The sequence below is a fragment of the Epinephelus fuscoguttatus genome, linkage group LG1, assembly GCF_011397635.1.
Source record: "Epinephelus fuscoguttatus linkage group LG1, E.fuscoguttatus.final_Chr_v1".
NCBI classification, from domain to species: Eukaryota; Metazoa; Chordata; class Actinopteri; order Perciformes; family Serranidae; genus Epinephelus; species Epinephelus fuscoguttatus.
The window spans coordinates 9,615,774-9,639,550 of record NC_064752.1 but is presented as its reverse complement, the minus strand read 5'-3'; the positions used below and the strand labels follow the sequence as shown (position 1 = coordinate 9,639,550).

Here is a 23,777-nt window from a genome sequence, read left to right as displayed (position 1 = left end):
ATAGCCTGAACGACATTAGTAAGATCTCTTTAAAGGCTACTGGAGTCAACAGTATATTTCAAAACAGAATTTTTATTCAATATAACATTTCGCACATCAGCAGAGGAAAGTATATAAATACAGCAATAGCAAAAAAGCCAGATGTAAATCACACAATACAAAAATATTATAAACATACAGTTATATAGCACTTTATAGCCTTTTTGTGAGTCGAATTAGAACATAGTTTTCACACATTTTTCAACATCCTTCAGAAAACAAATTACGTTATCACTGCTAAATATATATTAGTGTGTCTTGAATAAAAAAGGGGGATCTGATACCTACTACTAGAAAATTAAAATATGCAACACAAATATGCCATGCAATAAAGCAAAATCTAATTACAGTTAAAATAAATTACAATCACCCAAACACAAAATAAAAGTAAACAACCTTGTAAATCTAAAATCAACCTCCTCTGCTGCACAATGTCATCTTTTGTGTTATTATTGTAATCTCTATGTCATATCTAAAGTTTTTACATTTTTAAATTGAACAGATATTTAAGACTGTACCATGTAGAGAAGGTTAAATATTCATGCTTTTATCTTTAAGGCCAAATCGCCCAGTTTCCGGTCATCCTGGCAGACTTTGGCGAACTTGACGCTCCTTCTCTCACAGCTGTCACTGACTCGGGGGTGTCGCAATCCACCTGAGTCTCACCCGAAAACACAGATCTCCCCACATTCTACAGAAACAACGTGTAGGATCTTATATTAAATCCTAATTATCTACTCGAGTAAAAATCGTCACCACTGTTCAACCCATTCTGTCTATTTTACTTAAACTTTAACCTGCGCCCCCTATCATAAGACGTTAATGGTATGTCCCACAAACTGTGGTCCCGCCTCTTCGCGACTTCTGGCCTATCAGAGAAAAACAGCGTGGCGACAGAGGGTGGACTCACCGCATTCTACGAGCTACAGTTACAAGCTATGAATGAAAAATACATCAGCGGTTTGACAGCTGATTACCTACTTCCGGTTCTCCACCCACTTTAACATATTTGTTGGTATCCATGGAGACATTCCCCGGGTCTCGTGCTGCCTTTAAGTGCTGTTGGAAGTGCAAACTTCAAAATGTTGATTTACCCCAGGGGTAGGGTGGGAAGTACCGGTAACAAATAAAAAATAAAAATAAGTTTTGAGGTAATATCTCACAATTTTGATACATTTAGTCAAAACGTTTGACTTACTTTAATATGTATAATTTTTATTTGTTTATAATTATTTTTCAATTAATTTTCTAATAAATTATAATAAAGTATATTTTTTAATATTTTTTTAATTTTGTAATTTCTATCATCACAGCTGTTTTTTCTTCTATAAGGGGAATGGAGTTCTATAGAGTTATGAGATGTGTCCCAGGTGATTATTTTGTCCCAGAAGAGAATAAATTGACCCAAACAGTCACCAGAAATGAAAGCACCTTACTTTTCAGTCACGTCATCCATAGACAAAATCACATCCTCTTGTGCTGCCTTTACGTGTTACTGGAAATATATTAGACTTGAAAACAGAATGCGTAAATCCTGCACCACTTGCAAAATAAAATGTAAAATCTCAGTAGGAACTCATACACATGGTGTCTGGTTCTGTCCTAAAATTCAAGCATTATGGGTAGACATTCTACACGATATCAGAAAATATGGGTGTTGCTTTGTGTATGAATCCTGTCTCTTTACTTCTGGGTCACCCGCATCAAGATGCTACTGTTGGTTTGTCGAGCAGATTGTAGGATATTCTTGCATATGCTGTGAGGAAAACACATTTTTGTCATGGATAAGTGACAAACTGGCACAAGATAATCATTGAGCATTTTCCTCTTGAATACCCGACCTGTTTGATTCACTCCACAAAGGGACGACTCATTAAAATATGGACTCCGTACCTCAGTTTCTGAAACAATACTGTGGCTTCAACACTTGCAAACATTTTGCTTGATTGACTTATAGACACTGCACCTATGGATTGTATTGCTGTTTTGAATTCTTATCTAAAGAGGAGACCAATGTTGTGCTGAGCTGTTCGATACAGTTTGTAAAAAGAAGTCAATAAATATACTTGAAAAAAAAAAGGAAAAAAAAAACAGAATGCACATGAATGAGTTAAAAATCTAATTAATGCGTGGACTTCAGTGCTGTAGACCCAAACTTTATTTAAAAAAAACTAAAAGGACCACTGAGCAACTTGTTAGGCCAAAATTAATGTGATGTAAAAGTAAAAATAAACACTTTTATTACAATATTAATGTTTCTTTATTACCCATGTCACTGGGTATTGACACCAGTGTCCTAACAGCTGTTTTAGAGGGTGAGTGAGTTTATTCTGTTGGTAACATGAGCTCAGATTACCAATAATTATCAACCTAGTATGGCGCGGAAGTGCAGCTTCCTTTTCTGTATTTTATGTCCCAACCAAATAATTATTTCAAGAAAAATAAAAAGCATCCCACCGAGCATTTTTAGGTCTATTATACATCTAATATACGTCTAAATGTTCCTTAGACGTCTAGTCTAAAATTGGTCTATCAGGGGTATAGAAATGAAAGTTTTTTTAGACGTCTAAATCTCGACTATATCTATACTACACTGTATATCGCTCAACGGCTATCATTATTATTTTAGTTAAGTATTTGGAGATCAGTTATGCACCTTAAAGTTGTTTTTTTAATTAATAGTTATCGAATACTGGATTAAAGTGCAATGTCTAAATTCCATCTAAAAATAGACGGAATTTAGACGGTTGAAGTTAGGTCTAAAAAATAACTAGACGTCTAATATCCGTCTATTGCTCAGTGGGATAATGCAGTAACAACCCAAACACTGAATATCAGTGATTGAAATTAATTATTGTACTTTAAATAATACAACATGAACTGCACACAGCATTTAATTTAGTGATTTAAAACAGTCTTTCAGTAAATACATCCAGTAAACCTGCAGGAACACGTTTCCATGCTCGGATTTCATTCAAGTATAAAGAAATATAACATTTAAATGTACTTGAAGGAGAAACTGACAGCCTGGTTCTTTAGTGTCTTTTGGACTGAGGTCAGAGGTTCCAGCGCACATCACAGATCAGGGCGATGTGGTCAGAGGGATGAGCCACACTGGGCAGAGCCTCATAGGTGGTGACCTCCTGGTGGCTGGGCAGAGGAATCACCTGCTCCACCTGCACAGAAACACACACAGCAGCATGTTATCTTCTTGTTCAGGACCAAGAGGAAATCTCAAGGGCTGAATAACAAAGCCAACGCCAAGTGCCACAAGCTGCAGTTCCTCTAATGGCCACTTGAGGCTGCTCCGAGAGGGAGTCACTCCTCATAGACCACCATGTTAAAATGCCAGACTGCAGCCTGCTTTGAGTGGCAAGGTGCTGTCCTTTGACAAGCGGCTATTATGACGACAACACTGATTCTGTAACGTAACCATGGTGTAACCCCAGATTCACCAGAGATTAGGTGTACCTGTAGCTGTCACAGCTAGCTTTACAGTTAGCTACAGTCTCTTGTCCAAATATGGACACTTCTGGATTCAAAAAGAAAGATGGTGACGGCCAAAGTGCCAGACTCAAGGCTCTGAAAGTGGAACCAACAAAGTGGGTGACATTTTGGTGGCTATGTCCATTATTTTATACAGTCTATGGACAGGACAAAAGGTTCCTCCTACTTTACTGAAAAGTCTATTCTCAGTCTATTGCGTACTGGAGGCTTCATGTTACTACATCATGCTTGAGTCGGCCACATATTGAATGACAGTTGGTTTCCAAACTAGTTGCGATGTCACAAACTGGTGACAACAATTTCTGGTGAGCACAGAGAAATTTTCCTCCTTCTGCAGATGATTTTGAGACCGACCTTTTGTTGTGTTCAGACTGACTTTGGGCAGTCCAGTCACATTTCAATCGAGAATATACCTAACTCCTGTTTTAGGTTTAAGTCAGCACAAAGTAGAATCTGTCACAATAAGAGTATTGGCAGCAGCAGTCCCAGCACTAGCAGTGTCAGTATTAGCACCTGCATGCTGTCAGGCTGTATGAAGATGTAGTCAAGACAGCCGTGAAATCCTCCCACGTAGTTTGTGTAAGCCGGCTGGCTGCAGGCGCTCAGCAGAGGGGGGAAGGCAGAGAGCAGTTCCATGCTGCAGGACTCCTCCGGCCCTGAGCTGCTCCAGTCTGCATGCTGCAGAGGAACCACCGCCTCACTGAGCAGCTGGAACACACCTGTGGACAGGAAGAGGAGATAAATACATCTTCATCAAACAGGAAATGTATTTTTAACATCAGTTGCTTCAGCTGAGGTTAATGAAAGACAAAGTTGATACTGCCAGTGCATAGTGCTACAGTGGTCTTGCCTTTAGTTATGGAGTTACCTGAGTTAGGGGTGGAGTTGAAGTCCCCACAAAAGACCAGAGGGGCTCCAGGTGCGACTTTGCTGATCACATGACTCAGGTGTTGAAGAGCCACGCCCATGTGGACCAAGCGAATGTTCCCTCCTTCAAAGGAAATTAATTCAGTTTTTAGAAGTGAAGGGTACAGATCATCACTCTGCTCTCTTGTACTAGTGACTTAGGTGTGTTCATACAGCGGGATGAGTTGTTCTACCTTTCGGGTGCCAGTACAGGTGAGTGTTGGCCACACAGACCTTCCTGCCTGGTTTATTCAGGTCCTCGAGCACACTGACCTGCAGAGAAATCAGTCAGGAGAATCGATTGTCACAACAGATTCACAAAGCCAAAGACTGAGGGTTTACAACACCGGGGCTGCAACTAACCACTTCTTTCATTATCAATTATTCTGTCTGTTATATATTTATATATTTTTGATTTATCAATAAGCCTATTAAATGTCACAAAATAGTAAAAACACCCAACACAATCTCCCGGAGCCCAGTTAGCTCCTCTCTCATAGGGCTCTCAGTTGGTAAAGCAGGTGAACAGCGGTACCTGCAGTGTGGTGGACCTCTTCACTATCAAGTCCATTAGGGCACTGTTAGCAGAAACTCTCTCCAGCAGCGTAGAATGAATGGGGTCAGAGGTCAATGCCTCACTCAGCACGATGTCATGGGAGCTCAGCAGCTGAAACTTTGACCTAAAAGAGAATATGATGTCATGTTTAAATGATATGACTTATTCCTGGATTGAAAAGGTTTATTACCATATAGAAACAGTGTCGGGCTGTGAAAGAAAAGAGAGCTCTGATCTGTTCCTGTGTGATGATCAGCTTTAATGATCCACAATCCTTTTTGAGTTCCAATCATCAAACAACACATCAAATGAACTAGTTCTGATTGAGGATAGCCCGACCTGTGCTGTCTCACATTTATCAAGCTGCAGATTTTACACCTGTGGGACCTGTTCAGTAACCATCACACCAGTTCTACACCTGCCAGCCTGCTCCACCTACAGGACAGGAAATCTACATCAGCAGCTGTTTAGACCTGCAGCTGTCGACATGTTAAGTCCAGGGGACTTCTGAACACTCTCAGAAAGGTCCTAACTTATCCTAAACCTCTCTAGCAAGGAGTCTTAGCTTGGGAGTAATTCATTAAAATTCTCAGAGCAACTCTGAGCAAGGAAGGGACAGAAACTTTTAGCTCAGTGAGGAGGAATGTTTGACCCTGTTGATAAGTCTGTTTGTTAGGTCTCCTGTCACGAGGGAAGATTTTCTAAAACGTGAAAACAGAGCCAAGAGGAGGTGCAGAAGTCTGGTTTTCTCTCTGTCAATTTGTAGTACAATATGCTCAAATGTTACCATGGGATTTTTGCCAAGTGAAGCCAAACTTAAACCACCTACCCCAGTTTTAAGTATTAGAAAACTCACATGTCCTATTTGCTTTGGTATCAAAACATTTTAAATGCCAGTCAGGCCTACCCATGACATAAAGGCCCAACGTCACTCCTGTGCTCTAAGAAAGACGACTTGATCACATCCTGAGCGCCCAAAAAAAAAAACCCACTGAAAAAACACAGAAGACATTTTCTTCACATTCTGGCTGCTGGCAGATCTGACCTGCGGTAGAAAGTGGCCAGCCCTTCATGCTGCTTCTCCTTGATCCTGAAAACACCATCCAGACCGAAGGCATCCAGAGCTGGAGTCAGACTGTCCACAAACACCCCTGAAGAGTCCAGGGAACATGAAGACAGTCAGATATCACATATCCACCAGCTGGTGGTTCTTTACAGAAAAGATGGACACTAACTTTTATAGCAACTAGTCGTTCCTGCACTAATTACCTTTGTCGACCTCCTGCAGACAGATGATGTCAGCGTTGTATCCGGCCAGCTCCTTCTTGATCAGGTTCTGTCTGTAGTCCAGCTGCAGGGCATACTGGGGGCAGTATGGGTAAAGCACCGTCTTGGACAGTTCTGTCTGGGCGTAGATATCAGCGAGGATGTTGTACGACACCACCCTCACAGCCGGCCACTCCGCCTCTTTCACTGTGTACGCGTGTCGGTTGTCGAACGTGCACACGCCTGGTCCTGCCTCCACAGTTCCCACAGAGACCAGCTCCTTGGCGAGACCACTGCGTTCTCCATCCTTGGGTGTACAGCGCAGTTTGAGCCTGCAGCCGATGTCCTGATTGGACGGGACGTGGACTCTTCCACATCCTACCTCTGTCCAACTGCTGTCCTGATCTGGAACTTCTCCAGCAGCTTCAGAGCTACAAGACAAGAGAGAGAAAAATATAAGGACAAAGGTGATATCTGAGAGCCAAAAATGAGGATGATATATATCGGCTGGTACGTGTATTTGTTTTCTACAAAAATATATTAAGTAAAGAAGTATTTTTAACAATGATCCCTTAAATTCACTTAATGAAAAATATATGCCTTGCAGGACTTTTTACAGTGTAACAATAAACCTGCCAGTGCTCTCTGGTGAACAAATTATGTATGGAGAGACAGTTTATAGGTAACCTCAAATATAATCTTTTATGTACTTCTTTCTTGTTACTTATCAGCCAACATACACCAACACATATATATTTCATAAACAAAAATCTTTCAATAATATCAGTCATTAAGATATATCAGTCAAGCTCTGCTTCAAGTGTCTTGCTTTGGTCAACCACTCGTCCAAATATATTCAATTATCGGTGACGTCAAACAGAAAAAAGGTGGAAATGTCTCTGCACTGCTGTTACTGTTATTTATTGACCCACCTATTTACTGATACTGATATATGATTATTTTTATTCTCTTTTCACCAACTTGTAGTATATGGACGTAATAGTTCTTAGTTTATTTTTACCTCTATTTTTTCAGCTTTTAGTTACCTGTCCTTATTTTTAGCTGTATGTCAATTTCTACCAGAGCAACTTAAAACCAGAGTCAAGTTCCTTATATGTGCACAAATAACTGATTGAAAAAGGCTAATTCTGAAATATGTGTGATAAACTATCGGCCCATGTATTATCCTGGCTAATTTATCAATCGTGCTTTAATTAAAAAATTAGAAAGACTTAAGAAAAACAGATATTATGCATGGTCTACTACTCAAGTGAGGATGAACAATAAACAAACATGTTGTCTGGTATCTATCTACACGCATGAGGTGGGCAGATTATGAGAAAAACCTCTGAACATACAGTCAAACACAACACCATACAGACTCCAGAAATGAATGAACTCTTCTGACACACTGTCAACAAAAAGTTAGCATTGTAAGCAGGGTTGGAAATTATCAATGTTGTCCACCTGCTTCCAGAAATCAGTTATCATTACATTACTTTTGGTTTTTGGCTGGTCATTGAAATAAATCTTGCAGCCACTTGCATATTTAACCAGCATTTAGCTGTTGCTCCTCTCCAGCCCTGACTGTAAGCTTCGCACAGGCACATGATTTACTGCAGGGCTGTTGTACTGGATTCCAAGAAACTGCATACACTGCTAATAGGACCTCTTCTGTCAGCGTAATTACCTTGTGTTTGGGGTTCTTTCTTTATACCACGTGTACTCGCAGTCCTGGAGGTTCCCAAACTCTATCTCCAGACTGGGACAGACTGGGAACCCTGCCAGCAGAGACACTGGGAGCTGAGCACTGGTGAAAGTGGGAGCGTTCCTCTGCACCGAGTATTTGACATCTCCCACGTGCAGCACGGCTCCGTCCTGCCACGCCTCCGAGTTCAGCACTGTGTCCAGCACCTCTTCCCCATCATAGCACAGCCTCACCACGGTGGGCTCCGGGGTCTCGCACGGCTGCTGTCCCTTCTTCTTCTTCGACTTCTTCGCCTTCCCTTGGCTCTTGGCGATGCCGTTGGAGATCCGGGCCAGGACTTTGCCCAGCGCCTCGTCCTGGTCCCTCAGCATTTGTTTGTTGACGCCGTCCAGACAGAAGGAGATGGTGAGTTTGGGCTCCCCGGGGAGACACCTCACCACAGCCGGCTCCATCCTGCCGAGGAGGCGGCAGGCTCCGGTCAGAGTCCTTGCTGAGGCGGTGAGTAAGCAGCGGGGGAGCAATGTGAGAGCTGCGGAGAGGTGGTTAAACATGAAGTCCCCGGCGACAGGAAGAGGGCAGCAGGACTAAACTACACTGACATTAAATTACACCGGTCACGTCAACATTAAACCACGCCGGACCGGTGTGGGTAGTCAGCTGCAGGGAAGCGTGGTCCCAACTCCCGTACAGCTAGCTTCACCTGTTAGCCACAATGCTAACCCGAGGAGAAAACCGGCAAAATGGCGACTTTAATTCACCCTCCAGCGGTATGATTTAAACGTAAACAACACACAGCCTTCTGAAATAAAATCGCTGCGTTACACAACGCGTATTTTTTTTATATATTTACAAAAGTTGGTACATTATCTGTCAGTACTTTCTCCTGAAGTCAGGCTGAGCGTCTTCTTCGTCTACCAAATATGGCTGCTTCAACGCTTGTGCGCGAATTACTGCCGCCCTCCGGACAGAATGGACATTACACCAAACTGTTCAACATGATATCGTCATCATTTTATTAATTACATATATCTAGTATTCTTTTAATCTCTTAATTTTATGTTTTATTTCTCTCTCTCTCTCTCTCTCTATATATATATATATATATATAGGCTATGCTTTATAGGGTCTTATTTTCAACCGCGCTTTTAACGAATAGAAAATCCTTTAATATTGAAATTCTGAAATAATCACACGCTGAGTGCAGTAATAATAAAATAATAATAAAATCATAAAGTAATCAATATAGCTTTAAAGCTACGCTCAGTATTATAAAATTAAGTTTATCCTGTATTTTTTTCAAAATAACAGAGTTTATTATAGGTCATATTTTTTTTTAATTCTAGCAAAGCCGATTATGTGATTGGCTGTCTTTACACTAAAGGCCAATTATATCAACATATTCTGATGAAAGGACAACGTGAAATGAAAATGGGTGCAATGAAAAAATAAACTCTGTTACTGTAAAAAGAGGCAGGGTGTTTCAGAGATGTGTATTTTTTGTTTTGTATTTTTGTTCTGTGTTGTCTGTCTGTGAGTTATGTTGCTGCATGCAAAAAAAACCTTGAAAAAGTTAGATTTTTAATCTTACGAATTTTTTTCTGGTTAAGTAAAGGTTACATAAAAAATTAAACAAAATAAAATATTAGATTTTAATCATTTACCATTTTCCACTTGTGTGCACATGATGAGACTGACTAGTCCGAGTGACTAACAACGAGCATCACCAACTGCATCGGAGGGTGGATGCAGCATTAATTTAGTCGAGTACTACATCTGACAATAAATCTGAGATGGCCTAATGCACTCATCTCCATAACAACAAATACTGAATTAATCACAGAAAGGAAAATAACCAAACAATACTATATAGAGAGAAACAGAGTAAAACAAAATGTGTTTTTTTATTTATATTTTTAATAGATTTATTATAAAGAAATACACTAACAGGCAAATTAAAAAAAAACACTAGAAATATATATTTAAAAAATGTAATCCTGAGCTGAAAGTTTACCACCACACCAGGGGTTTGGTGCCGGCGGTCAGCCTCAAATCAGCGGTGTGTCTCTCTGAAGTGTTGACAGTCTCTAATGACCTTCTTGGCTACAGTACAGAATATTTTTCTCAGCCTCGTTTTCCACACAGCAGTGTTCAGACGGTTCAGGGCTTTGGGGGAAGTAGACGTCGGCCTTGTGCTCGTCGTCGTGCTCGATGTGTTTCAGGTGGATGACCATGTGCAGGGCGTAGGCCAGGACCAGCAGCAGGATGAGGGATGTGATGAGGCCCATCAGGATGGCCGGTGTCAGGATGGTGGTGCAGACGCTGGCAGGAGAAAATTTACCAGCAGTGACATTGAACGCCTCAATCTGAGGAGGGGACAGAGACATTTTGAAGATAATTAGGAGATAGAATTCATGATGTGATGGCTAAAATTGAAATATGTCGGCATTCATCCTTACAGAAGTATAAAGTGAAAGAAATCCTCAAGGTGCATAAGAAAAACATAAAGAGTTCAAATCCAAACAAACATTTTAAGGTCAGTGCAGGTATTGAATTAAATAAAGAAAACTATGTTGTTTAAACCTGCCATAGGTGACTTTTTGGGCACATGGGGAAAGCTGCAACAAGGTGTGTGAACCAAGAATTGAAGTATAATCATCTTTTAAAGGTCCAATGTGTAAGATTCAGGGGGATATAGTGGCAGAAATGGAACATAGTATGAGAAGCATATTTTCTTCAGTGGTTATCACATGGAAATAAGAATCATTGTGTTTTTGTTACCTTAGAATGAGCTGTTTATATTTACATAGCGAGTGGGATCTCCTCCACAGACTCTGCCATATTGCACTGCCATGTTTCTACAAGGGACAAACCAAACTCTGGGTGCTTCTCAAAGTCAAGCAAGGATCCTTACATGGCTGAATTTCAGGGAGGGTACATCATCAAATCCCATCTAAGGACTGTTCCAATGTCAAGGATCCTTCAAATTCTATTGAAGACAGAGTCCTTCATTCAGGGAGTTTTCAAGGATGCATGTGTGTCCTCGGTGGGTATATAGTACGAACGTCTGGATCTTAATGTACGAGCATCTGGATCTTAAGCTATCAGAGAATAAAGTGAGCACAGAGTAGCAGGAGCTGGGCTAGTGGCCTGTCTCTGATGAGCTGAGCAACATCAGAAAAGCACTGATTTGTAATGTGACACTTTTTTCCAGTGTTTTTACTGGTTTAAATCTCCGAGTTGATTTGTTTTGGCGAGGAGACCTCCACACATAATTGGCTCATGGTAAAAACCTCCTGAATAATGAGCACTGAAGGAATATTTACCAGGAGAAGTTTCAGCTGGTTGCAATCTGCAATCCTCACCACTAGATGCCACTAAACCCCCCTAAATCTTACACAGTGGACCTTTAAGTTGACACAGAAAACTTGTTATCAAACAGTTGCTTATTTGCACATCCAGTAACAGAACATGATCATTTATTTGGAGTCTTGTTTGTGCCCACCTGATGAACCTTAGCCCATCATTCTCTCTTTTGGTTTCGACCAACTCCTGCGGAAAATATCTGTCTCCTCAGCTGCTAAATGCTCCACTATGTTCACCAGCTAGTCTCCAACTGTGTCTGTCTGTGGCTTGCTGCTGAGTACAGTGAGTTTATAGAGGTTTTTTAGCTGAAAACCACTGGGTAAACAAACAGGCACCTGGAAGTTAATGAAGGTGATGGTCCAGCGGCGGGCGCGGTCAGAACTGGGCAGCAGCAGGGCGCTGTAGCGCTGCAGGCTGCTGACATGCGGGCAGAGGTAGGAGGAGGAGGCCGGAGCGTACACATCGCTGGCGTTGAAGACAGCCTCTTCAGAGGAGTTGTAGAGCAGAGAGACGCTGTCCACCGAGAACCACCACTGACCTGCAGACTCGTAGAAAGTGTTGGACATCTGCAGTCTGACAGCAGAAGGACAAGAGGACACAGTCAGGCCAAACTTTATATTAAACATTTCAGGTGGCACTAGCATGGCTGCAGACATTTTTGTCTTAAAGGTATCATGTGGAGTTTTGACCTCTAGTGGTGCTGTGAGCAGATTTTGTTATGAATAGACTGACCTGATTGACAGGCTTCTCAAGTCCTCCACATCTCCAAACCTCATGACTAGCCTGGTGAAGACAGACAGACCAACAGACACACAGACAGAGGGTCAACTGTAGCCTCAGTGGTACACTTGAGGTTGTGTTGTCTTTTGGACCTGGAAAACATTAGGGACTGCTGATGGATTTTCTCATTAGCATTCTTCTTTCACATATGGTATGAGAAGTGTTCTGTGTAAACTGGACGATAATCTGGTTTTTGGACTTTGTTATTTTTTGTCTGAGAAGGAGGGGTATCTCTTTGAGCTCTATCATGAGTTGTTTCTCCCATTAACATCAGAAAACAAAGTTAAATTGTGAATATTTTTTGATGCTTTTAAAGGTTTGTGTACATAAAGGTATACAGAGGGGGTGTCGGTAGCGTAGTGGATAGTACTGGCGCCCCATGTACAGAGGCATTGCCTCGCTGCAGCGGTCGCACGTTCAAGTCTGGCCTGCGACCCTTTGCTGCGTGTCAGTCCCCATTCTCTCTCTCTGTCTCCCCATTTCACACACTGTCCTGTCAATTAAAGGCAAAAAGCCCAGAAAAATAATCTTTAAAAAAATAAAGGTATACAGAGGTGTCACTCAGACAGACAGGTGCACATACGTGGCCTTGTCCTGGCGGCAGACAGATTGGCTGGTGTCGACAGGTTTCTGCGGAGAGAAGGCTCTCTCCGTCAGGTCCAGCTGCCTCTGCTTGTCATAGCGGAGAGAGAGTTTCCTGGCCTGAAACAGGATGCACGGCTCCCCATTGGACAACACCTGGGACCCACAAAGTAAAACTCCAATATCAGCTTTTTACAGTCATAAACTGTTGAAGAGGAGGTATTTTAAAAGTGGTACTTTGTATGTGTTATAAATGTATACTGTAATCATGCTGATACCATAAACTACAGCTACAGACTACTATAATCCTACTGTTGGAAAACTTGTAGTTTTCTACAAACAGCAACATTTCCAGATACGCAAAGACGGGGACTGTTCATTTTAAAGTTAAAAAATACACCTAGTGCATGATTGCTAACACCTAATTAACTTGCTAACTGAGGTTATCAATTGTAAAATTATAAGGGATAATTTTGACACAAGCAGCGTTTCATTTTTGCCCCGCAAACATCGATCTTATGTTAAAAATAAAATGGAATACTAAGAAAAAATGTTCCTCATGACTGAAAACAAATAAATAAATAAAAATAAAATTTTAAAAAAAATTCCACGACTCAAAAGAAATAAAGATATTTAAAAAAGTTCCCACGACTGAAAAAATAATAAATAATAAATTAAAAAAGTTCTCCATGACTGAAAAATTAAATTTAAAAAAGTTCTCCATTACTGAATAAAATTAATAAATAAAATAAATAATCTTTTTTTTTTTTTTTTTTAAAAAGTTCCCAATGTGTTGTTAACGATATGGTTTTTTTTTATTTTTTCAGCTGTTCTTCTCTCTTTCTGTGGTTGCAGTAGCTGGTTAATCGTCTGGAGAAAACCCCACCTTGAGGGGAGGAAAGGGAACTGAAGCTCCTGGCGTCTGTAGTAACTTCCTCCGAGACACATCTGGAGACTGAAGAGGAGGCAACACACAGGGAGAAACATGACCTTCTGTTTTTTTATGACATGAAACACCACAGTGCCTATGTATTAAACACCTGAACACCTGGAGGCACCTGGGGCTTTCTGGCAGTTCACATATCTTGTTTTTATTTGTAAAACACATGTTTATATGCTGTTATTATTACAAATAAATATTGATGAGAAACTTCTGACTGAATCAACCAATACCTGGCTGATGGAGAGCTCTTGTTTCCATTCTTATCTTATTTGTATATGAATGTTATCACCTGCATCACCATAACATCCTCCTCAAACCATATTTCCTTCCTTCCTTTTATACTTCATTCCTTCTTTCTTTCCTCCCTCTCTGTCACTGTGTCAATACTGACTTGCCTACTGTTGGGCTACTCAATGCTGAATGCAAAAACAACGAACTAAATAAATAAAAATAGTACTGGTACTTCTACTTGAATGATTGTTCTCCACTCAGCGTTTACCTGCAGTTGTCTGGACGGTTGGTCTGCAGGTAAACTCTCCTCCATCCACATCCCTCCATCCCTCTGTGTCCTCCCTTCATCTGGAGAGACAGTAAATAACAGGATGAATTGTTTCATTTCATAAAACAAGTCACACAAAGGTTTTACAGTATATATTTTTAAGCACCTTCAGCAAATACACAGCTCTAAAAACTTAGGCAAAACACACACTGTCACCTAAATAAAACAAAGACTTTTTTTAGATCCTGAAAAGGTCACATTGTGAGGGCAGAAAGATGCACCTGACGGGGAGGGTGGGGTATATATTTTTGACAGATCGGTAGATGTTACTTACCATGGACTGGAGAGGTAACAGCACTGTGAACAGAAGTGACAGAAAGATTAATAAATAATAATAATCTTTAATAATAATGTTTATCATCTTTTTTTCATCTCACACAGCATCATCTGTTTTCATTTAATTGATTCTCTCTTTTTTATGAAATATTTTATTTTATTTTTATTCAGCATTTTCAGGGGACATATTTAATAAATGTTTCTATATATTATGTTCATAAATCTGCAATATAAATGTCCTTTTTTGATATTTTTTTTTACCAGTCTTTTCATTTCTCAGTTGTACTTTTTTCATCAGTTCTCATTCTAGTTGCTTGATTTGTTTTATTAATTATTCAAGTTTGTATTTATGAGCATTTTTTTCAGTTGTAAAAATATTGTAGGTATTAATAGTTAGATATACTAATACTAGTCAGCATTTTGTCAAGACAAATTTACGATCACACATCAAAATATCATTCTAAAACATTATCATTTGATAGTATGGGACAAAAACATGGCTAAATCCAAAAATGGTGATGTGTTATTTTGGGAAAACATAAATTACACTGACAAGCTAATAGTTACCATCCACAGCAAACAGATATCTGATTCAAATTAAAAATTTAAACGAATATAATAGTGACAAAACCATAAAAGTTACTTCAGTTCAAACTTTTAAAAACAGTTAAGATACCACAACAAAAAGAAATGTCAAACATAGCATTAAAACATCTTGATCGTCCTTGATGCGTAAAACAGAATTGTGTCTCATTAAAGCCAAATTAATAACTAGTGCACATTTAGAGCTGAGAACTATAGTTACTAGTGATATACAGTAATTGAAAATATGAAATATAAATCCCCTGAAACAGATACAAATGATGAAAGTTAGGAGCAGAGGAGAGAAGGAGGGTGAGCAGGCGATGAACCTGTGAGGTTTCAACTACCCAGAATGCATCTTGTTAGTCTAATGACCCAGTCGTTCACCCGGTGGATTAGAGTTAAACGTTACAGACAGAGTGAGTGTCTGGAACAGAGATGTACTGTTACTGAGAGGACCCACTCTGACCCACATTACACAGACGGAAACTCAGGTAGCAAAAAGAATCGATGACCCCTGACTATGTAACACAGATATATCATGTTATATTCAATGCACAAAAATCTCCAACCTTCGACTGTACAAGAAAACAGGTAGCCAGAGCATCACCGAGGAAATCATACACAGAAGTTTGAGATGGCTAGGCCATGTGCTAAGATGCCTTAAGATGGACACCACCAGGCAAAAGAAAACCCAGAAGGCCCAAAACCACTGTGACACTGGAGTTGGAAAAGATAAACCTGTCATGGGGGGAAGCCCAACATGCAGCCAAGGATCGAATGCAATGGAATGAACTCATTTAAGAATAATGTCCCAGAGGGGATGAAGAGACGTACGAAAAAGATACGACATTCGATGTGTAACAATAACAGTACAGAACAACTGAAACGATAGACTGGAATAGTGAGCGGCAGGAAGTTTGTGTAAAACAAGAGATTTGGATGAATTTTGAGCAAAGACTTTCCCTCACTTACAACACAGTTTTTGAATGAAATCATGAGATTTTCTTACATTCCTTTAAAATCAAGGAGGTCTCATGACCCACTGTGAAGCTTTGGCGGCTCTCAAGTGGGTCATGACCCCCAGGTTGGGAACCAGTGATTTAGGTGACAAAAGCTTCTCTGTATTAAACCAAGACCACGATCTTTCCCTGACTTTAACCAAAAATGCTGCCAGTGCCTAAACATAGCCATTCTTTCATTTTTTTGTAACCACTTATCTTGTTAGGGGTCGCGGGGTGGCATGGAGCCTATCCCAGCTGACATTGGGTGAGAGGTGGGGTACACCCTGGACAGGTCACCAGACAATCACAGGGCTGACACATAGAGACAGACAACCATTCACACTCACATTCACAGCTAGGGACAATTTAGAGTCACCAATTAACCTGCATGTCTTTGGACTGTGAGAGGAAGGAGGAAACCCACGCTGACATGGGGAGAACATGTAAACTCCGCTGTCAAAAATCAAATGTATGAAAACATCTGCGATCTATGTCCATGCCCACTTTGAAGTATAACTTGCCCCTAACAGAATACAATACTAAACATAGTTGACATTTCAACATGTAGTATGTTGAAGGGATGTCAAACATAACAGAAATCTGAAGTGTATCCATGTATGTCTGTCAAAAGTCAAAACAAAACTGTTGTGTCTACATAGAGAGGAGAATGTTTGCTGATACAAAACAAAATAATCACTCAGTCTAATTTAAATGAGCCCAGTGCACGCTCATTCAGGGAGTTCTGCCTCTCAGTAAATGTAGAATAAAATGCTTTTCACATTTTCCCAGCACAAACTAATCGTATTAAAAATGTTCTTTGTTTAGGAACAGGAGTCATCAAATCCACCCCGACGCACTGACAGCCAAAAAATGGGTTTAGCTCCCCTTGTTTATCGAGTCAGAGCGCAGGACTGTGGATTGTGGGATTGCACTGATTACATAATCATACCAACACACACACACACACACACACACACACACACACACACACACTGAGGTCATGAAGGATGGGGTGGATATCGGCCAAAACGAGATTTTGCAGCTCTCCCTGCTTTTACCATCAGCAGCTGCACACTGTAAAAAATGACACACCACAGACAGATTCCTGTCTGCACAACCAGCAGACACACAGCAACACTATCATACAACTTGTGTTTTGTTTGTGACAACAGTATTGACAAGAACGTTGATATGCAGATTTTTTTAGGTCCAATGCCAGTGTTTATACAGTTCTTACTTTGTATGATATCTGCTACACTAATGTGGTTGTGACGTCAGAGAGATGTAGGACTCTTACATCAGACAGATGTTAATGTTTTGTTGAAATGAAAATTGGGTTGATGATATTTTAAGTGTCTAACAATATTAGAATTTCACGTTGATTGGATGTTAGCATTATGACGTTGTGCACACAATGGGTCTTGTTCTCCATACCTCACGATTAAATGTCATTATTCTATGTTAAGATGACATTGGCATGAGACGTTTGGAAGATATTGGATTTTGGGCACTTAACAACACAACTTTAGACCAACAAAATATCAACATCTGTCGTCAGTTTTCAATGTCAAATTGACGTTGGCATTAGATGTTATCAACCTAAATCCAAGCAATCACCATCTGACAACACTGGTGTCCAGCTGGGATGAAGTTTGGGGGAAATCAGGGTTAGATTTAACAAAAAATGGGAATTTTAACTTGAGGTTTGCAACATGACACAAACACCTGCATAAAAATCAGATGTGCTAAATGAAATTGGGGATACTGGTTTGTATCCAGTCCAGTTTTCGCTGACTGTACAGATCTGGTTCAGTGTACAGCCCACTGAGAATATTCTCATCAACTCTGCAGATTCATACAGCATTTTTAGCCTCTTTCTAGCCACATTTACTGTCTGGGCTAGTCTCATCATCTCATCAGCATCATGTGATAACCCCACTGTACGCCACCTGCTCAGCAGCAAACAGCAGACTGACACAGTTAGAGAACAAAGTGGAACATTTGGCAGCTAAAGAGACAGATATTTCCCTCAGGAGTTGGTGCAGACCAAAAATGGAACTAACAGAGAGTCGATATTAGACTCACATTCATCAGATAGACACAAACACAACTGCAGTGGGATGATCATGTTGCTCTGTGTCTGCTGATGCAAACACATTTGCCACAGCTGCTTCATAAGGCTATGTTAGATGTCTGGTTTTCAGCTCATTCCTCTGCTCCCAATGACTCAATTCAAAAAATAATCTAATGCAGCTTTAAAGAAATAACAAACACAGTCAATGAAATGACCTACAGATCCTGGAGGGGCTCACAGCAGAGAAGCATCAGTAATCTTTGAGCTGACCGCGCCAAGAGTCAAAGATTAGACAGACACGAGAGGTCAGAAACAACAATCATCAAGATCAGCATCGTCTGTGTCTCCCTGTCTCTCCGTGTCCTCACCTACCTGTCAGCAGGCTGTCGGTGCAGGCAGACAGACGACTGCGGATGGAGGACGAGGATGGAGAGGAGGAGGTGGATGCAGCAGTGTTTCCATGGTGAAGCCATCGCTGTGATGACCAGAGTGTGATGCCAGCACACACACACTCCCCCTCTCTGCCCCTCGTAATCTACTTTAATCAGCCCACCGTCTTTAAGCCCCCCTGACAGAGTGATGAACCAGCCAATCAGGGCAGAGCAGAGACAGACACAGTTGAGAGAGCCCCGCCTCGGCTGAGACCACACTGTCTCATTTTCAATTCGGATCAGGCAAAACATATTTCATCTCAGCAGATTAAAGGTCATCACAATGAGAGGTGCACTAACAAAGCACTAACGATACGCTTGAAATATTTTACCAACATTTAGCAAATATTACCGAACAGTGAAATTCTCAAATCTATTTCTTCAGCATGGAATACAAATGAGCACAAGCATAGGTTTTGGGGGATGCAGGGGACACGTCCCCCTCAATATTTAGAGCGTGCATTTGTGAACCACTATGACAATATTCAAGTAGCAGCTGACCCTTATTTTGACACAATTAAAGACATTTACACCATCGGTTAATGCAGAAAAGGCACAAACTGGTGCATAAAATTGAACAGAATGCAGGAAATTAAATGTTTGGTGCTCAAAATTTTCTAGCAGAGGACACCCCCTCCACAATGAAACAAAACCTACGTTGCTCCAATCATGGGTGTCTTCTATTTCATTTATTAAGTAATTGTAATATACTACTGCCTGTTTTATGACGTAAGACACTGCACAAACACAGAATAGCACAGCCTGAAGTTGGGAATCATTTGGTTTCCTGTTTGTTCACATTCTATGAGAGTGCTGATGGATGAATGAGAATATAAGGAGTGACTGATGGTCTGAGTATTACTGTGTTTAAAGAGTATAGTCTGAAGTGCTGCACTGTGAGGGGAAATAACTCTGAGAGTCAACAGCCATGCAGTGTGGGGCTGTGCATTTAGAAAGACATAGTTTCATACAACTACAGTTTGTCCATTGTAGAGAATTGACAAATGTATTTTTACGCTATAAAATGTCCTGCTCAGTGCCCATATTGGTCACAATGCATATTTTTAAAAGTCTGTATATGCAGTGTGTATACATATTTAAAAAATGAGCACCGCTAATATCAGATGTTTAACTGTCCAATATTGATTGGGCCTTTTTTTTAAAAACACATATCTAATTTGAATTGTTGTAGGAAGCCTGAGACTTCAGACTTTCATTGCTTTTTTTTTGTTTGTTTGTTTGTTTGTTAAGTCATCTTTACCATATGTTGACAGTTTTAACTGCCTTTCTGTTGTTGGAGCCAGAAATCAAATTAATATAATGTACAACTTCATGGAGAAAATATATAAAATTAGGTTTTTTACTGGTGTTCAGACTTTCATTGCCAACGACTACTTTTTCTGTAAATGTTGTGCATATGATAAATAAACATAATAACACAAATAATAAATAAATAAAAAAAACTTGAACAAAACCCAAATAATCCGGGTACATAGAAGTTACAAAATATCACAGTGAGGATCACAATATTCAGATCCTTAGTTCTATATAAATAAAAATACATATTGCTGTGCTGCATTTAAAATACATAAAAGGAATAACCATTGTTTTACCTTCGTGTGATAATTTCAGTCAGGCATTATTTATAGCCACGCCCGGCCGGGGTCCTCAGACTAGACATTGCCGCGGTGCATGCTGGGTCCTTCCTTTCCATCCCAGGCTCGCCTCAGCAATCATGGGTATGCCGCTAAAATGATCTTAAATACTAAATTATTCTCTTCACTGCTGTGATTTTTCTTATCGATGTTGTTTATGAATATCTTACAAACAGTTATCGACGTGTTTATGGTGGTAAAAATCCCTCGGTCTTGTAACAAACTGACCGTTTTGACGGTTCTCTTTTCCCGCAACGTGGAGCGGCCATAACACATCTATTCGGCGTGTTAGCATCGTTAGCTTAGCACGGAATACGTCCCCTTTACCCCTTTAACTGTTGCAATTCATATTTTGGCATTTACTTGCTGTGTGATGAAATAATTAATCTCCTGATGTTTAATATTAAATGATATGAGATTGTGAGTGTTTAAGGCCGGTTAACTTCATGCTACCGCCGCTCGCAGCTAACAAGGATAAGCTTCGTCAACTTGTGGTAACGTTACTACAGTTGTCATAATTTTGGAGAAATGCGGTCATAAAACGCCAGAAGGATACATTTATCAAATGCTGATGATCGGTGAAGTCAAATGCTGTAAAGCGCAGTGTCTGAGACTTGTATTCATACTCACGGTGTACTAACCTGGAGTTGTTGTTTTTTTTTAAACTATTTCTAGGTTTTTAGCTGTTGTTGGTTATTTGTGATGAGTGTAAGATCGTGTTAAGTTATTTGTTTGTGGTGTGTTTTGTCAGTAGGCAGTGATGCTGCTTGTGTTGCTGTGGTCCCAGTATTTAAGTTAGTTAAATATTGAAATCTAATCTCAAATTGAAGCGTGTTTTTTGTGCATTCCTGATCTTTGGAAAACCAGGTCCATTGTGTGTCAAAACACTTTGACTGATCAGTGAGAAAATAAGTCTTAGAGAGAAGGAACAGTGTCCAATTTCAACTCAAGTGTCTTAATTGTACAACCTGTTAAGGTGTGGTAACAGCCAACTGACTTACCTGGGCCTTTAGAGGCCCTAGAGTTAGAAATCGTGTCATTTTCTCATCTATTTGCATAAGAAATTGGAATACTGTAGGCCGTAGATCAGTAATTTAATTACTGAAATGGATGTCAGTTTAGTACTTGGTGCTGCTTTTGTTGCTGTACCAGGTCACCCAACTTAACAAAATCAGTAGAGAAGCTGTTGTTCTTCATAGCAAAGTGATGGTGATGGTAATTTGATTTATAAGAAGATAGAAATGCTGTGTTGACTTTTACATCAATCTGAGAATACCTACAAGAAACTCTTGATTCTTACATTATTTCCTGCCTGTATTTGCCTTTCAGGAAAGTGTCGTGGTCTGCGCACAGCCAGGAAGCTCCGTAATCACCGCCGTGAGCAGAAATGGCACGATAAACAGTACAAGAAGGCCCACCTGGGCACTGCCCTGAAGGCTAACCCCTTCGGAGGAGCCTCCCACGCCAAGGGCATCGTCCTTGAGAAAGTGTGAGTACCACAAGACCCTGCTGGACAGTAGACACACAAAGGTGGAGTGATGGATAATCGCAAAACATTGTTCCTGATGCAAAAGCAGACTGCATCATATTTAGGTTTCTTAGCCCCTTGTCCGTCAGTTAAGTTTGATTCAGACGCTCATGTTGGATGTTTCAAACTTCAGTTACCCGAAGGATGCTGACAACGTTGCTCTGTCATACCTACTGGAAAGTTTGAAGTCATTTTGACGTGTTATTTCTGATATGTAATGCATTGTGTTTTGCTCAGTCATAACACTCCTGATATTTCCTTCCAAATAATTTCAACAGTTTACATGTTTGATGTTGAAATGTATTTTTTGTTTTCCATCTGCAGTGGTGTTGAGGCTAAGCAGCCCAACTCTGCCATCAGGAAGTGTGTGAGAGTACAGCTCATCAAGAACGGCAAGAAGATCACCGCCTTCGTCCCCAACGACGGTTGCCTCAACTTCATCGAGGTAAGTGCCCACCCTGTATACATCCTTGAATAAATGCCACACAAGCAGTTGTGATGCAGCTGGTGAGGTGTGGTTTATGTGCAGAAACATGAGGTTAAAGTAAATCAAACCGAATGTAAACCAATTGTTTTCCCTGCTTCAGAGCAGCCACAGATAATAGTTTGGGCTTTCTTGGAGCTTTCATAAATATGTTTTGATGCAGCTCAGTGTATGTAATGTGTATGCAGTTCCTAAAATGCCTTGATGCTACAGCTAATTTAATTTGGTGTTAAGTGTTTTCCAAACTTCATAGATGCATAGATTTTACCTGACCAACTTCTTCCTTTGGTCCTACAGGAGAACGATGAGGTTCTGGTGGCAGGATTTGGACGTAAAGGTCACGCCGTCGGTGACATTCCTGGAGTTCGTTTTAAGGTGGTCAAAGTGGCCAATGTGTCCCTGCTGGCTCTCTACAAAGGCAAGAAGGAGAGACCCAGGTCATAAACAGTTGATGCAGAAAGTAAAATAAACCCGTTTTCAAATACAGTCTGGTTGTTTTGTGTCTTCATTTGTTTGTCACTCACATTTGTTACTTTGAGAGGGACTTCAAAACTATGAATCAGTCCAAGTCAGACAAATTATACTCACTGGAAGTCAGCAAACAGGGTTGGTGTATGTTGCAGCAAGATTTCAGTCGTGACAGATTATAAGACAGTGTAGTATGCTATCAAGCCAAGGAAATATGCTTAATTTACCAACAGATTTATAAAATTGTTTGTGTTTTTCTTGTTACTTGGGTTAGAACATTTCCTGGTGTACACATGCTAACACCCCAATATACTGTATGTAGTTATGTTTACAAGCTGGAAGAAAGTCCTGAAAGATTTGTCAGTTTTTTTTTAAGTGGACTGCATTAATGTCACTTTCCTAAGTATTTTACAACTTGCCACTTTTTCCACACACAACCACACACCAATACAAAGTGTACAAGCTACCATACCAGACTTAGCTGGCCATTTGGAGCAACTTGGGGTTGAGTCTTGACAAAGGACACTGGTGTGTGGACAGGAGGAGCCAACCAACCCTGCGATTAGTGCCACAGCTGCCCTTGTGGCCGTAGGTGTTTGTAGAATATCTCCATGTCAAAATCTGGTTTTAAGACCTTGATTTCATTGTACTGCAGATTAATATAAAATTGGCAATTTCATTTGTCATTTCTTTTCAAGCAAAAATGCCTTAAACTTAGTGTGATTCCACCTCCACTGTGTTGACAAGACATTTGATAACACTGGCTAGGACTCGGCGTTAGGGAATAGATTGTAGTCAAGTCAAATTTATCTATAGAGCACATTTTAAAACAACAAACATTGACCAAAGTGCTTCTCACAGAAACAAAAAATCCCAGGAAGGAACAAATAAAAACTCATAAATAGGAGAATGTAAGAAAATTAATAAGAGTATATGATATTTCGACATGTCACAAAAAGCACTGCACAAACAACAAAATGAACCACAGAACAAGCAGGGTCGTGGTCGGATATGTCATCCTAATAATTAAAAGGTTAAAGAAAAGAGATGGGTCTTAAGGGGGTTT

At 40.3% G+C, this 23,777-nt stretch overlaps 3 protein-coding genes across 3 annotated transcripts; 1 reads left to right on the top strand and 2 right to left on the bottom strand.

The window, feature by feature from the left end:
* Window positions 1-140: 140 nt before the first annotated feature.
* pde12 (phosphodiesterase 12) lies at window positions 141-8,896 on the bottom strand. Its single transcript, XM_049580958.1, has 8 exons — window positions 7,965-8,896; window positions 6,278-6,705; window positions 6,054-6,159; window positions 4,988-5,132; window positions 4,647-4,725; window positions 4,415-4,537; window positions 4,060-4,265; window positions 141-3,215 (listed from the first exon to the last, which is right to left on the bottom strand). The coding sequence occupies exons 1-8, from the start codon at window positions 8,531-8,533 to the stop codon at window positions 3,096-3,098; spliced, it is 1,776 nt and encodes a 591-aa protein (XP_049436915.1). The 5' UTR covers window positions 8,534-8,896; the 3' UTR covers window positions 141-3,095.
* A 1,116-nt stretch (window positions 8,897-10,012) lies between these two features.
* Window positions 10,013-18,638, bottom strand: atp6ap1la (ATPase H+ transporting accessory protein 1 like a). Its single transcript, XM_049580968.1, has 8 exons — window positions 18,518-18,638; window positions 14,484-14,506; window positions 14,150-14,229; window positions 13,594-13,662; window positions 12,709-12,863; window positions 12,078-12,128; window positions 11,681-11,918; window positions 10,013-10,345 (listed from the first exon to the last, which is right to left on the bottom strand). Exons 1-8 carry the CDS (start codon window positions 18,616-18,618, stop codon window positions 10,067-10,069), a joined length of 996 nt encoding a protein of 331 aa, XP_049436925.1. The 5' UTR covers window positions 18,619-18,638; the 3' UTR covers window positions 10,013-10,066.
* A 1,594-nt stretch (window positions 18,639-20,232) lies between these two features.
* rps23 (ribosomal protein S23) lies at window positions 20,233-22,729 on the top strand. The gene is made up of 4 exons (XM_049580980.1): window positions 20,233-20,315; window positions 21,561-21,720; window positions 22,084-22,204; window positions 22,541-22,729. Exons 1-4 carry the CDS (start codon window positions 20,312-20,314, stop codon window positions 22,685-22,687), a joined length of 432 nt encoding a protein of 143 aa, XP_049436937.1. The 5' UTR covers window positions 20,233-20,311; the 3' UTR covers window positions 22,688-22,729.
* The last annotated feature ends 1,048 nt before the right edge of the window (window positions 22,730-23,777 follow it).

Coding starts and splice junctions, on each gene's coding strand:
- pde12 (XM_049580958.1), bottom strand. CDS start 8,533: ATGTTTAACCACCTCTCCGCAGCTCTCACATTGCTCCCCCGCTGCTTA. Junction 6,160..6,277: donor TCTGCAGGAGGTCGACAAAG/GTAATTAGTGCA, acceptor TGGACTCTTCAG/GGGTGTTTGTGGACAGTCTG. Junction 3,216..4,059: donor TACAGCCTGACAGCATGCAG/GTGCTAATACTG, acceptor GTTTCTGTGCAG/GTGGAGCAGGTGATTCCTCT.
- atp6ap1la (XM_049580968.1), bottom strand. CDS start 18,618: ATGGCTTCACCATGGAAACACTGCTGCATCCACCTCCTCCTCTCCATC. Junction 14,230..14,483: donor TGTTACCTCTCCAGTCCATG/GTAAGTAACATC, acceptor CTGTCTCTCCAG/ATGAAGGGAGGACACAGAGG. Junction 13,663..14,149: donor AACCGTCCAGACAACTGCAG/GTAAACGCTGAG, acceptor CCTCCTCTTCAG/TCTCCAGATGTGTCTCGGAG.
- rps23 (XM_049580980.1), top strand. Junction 21,721..22,083: donor GGCATCGTCCTTGAGAAAGT/GTGAGTACCACA, acceptor TTCCATCTGCAG/TGGTGTTGAGGCTAAGCAGC. Junction 22,205..22,540: donor GTTGCCTCAACTTCATCGAG/GTAAGTGCCCAC, acceptor TTGGTCCTACAG/GAGAACGATGAGGTTCTGGT.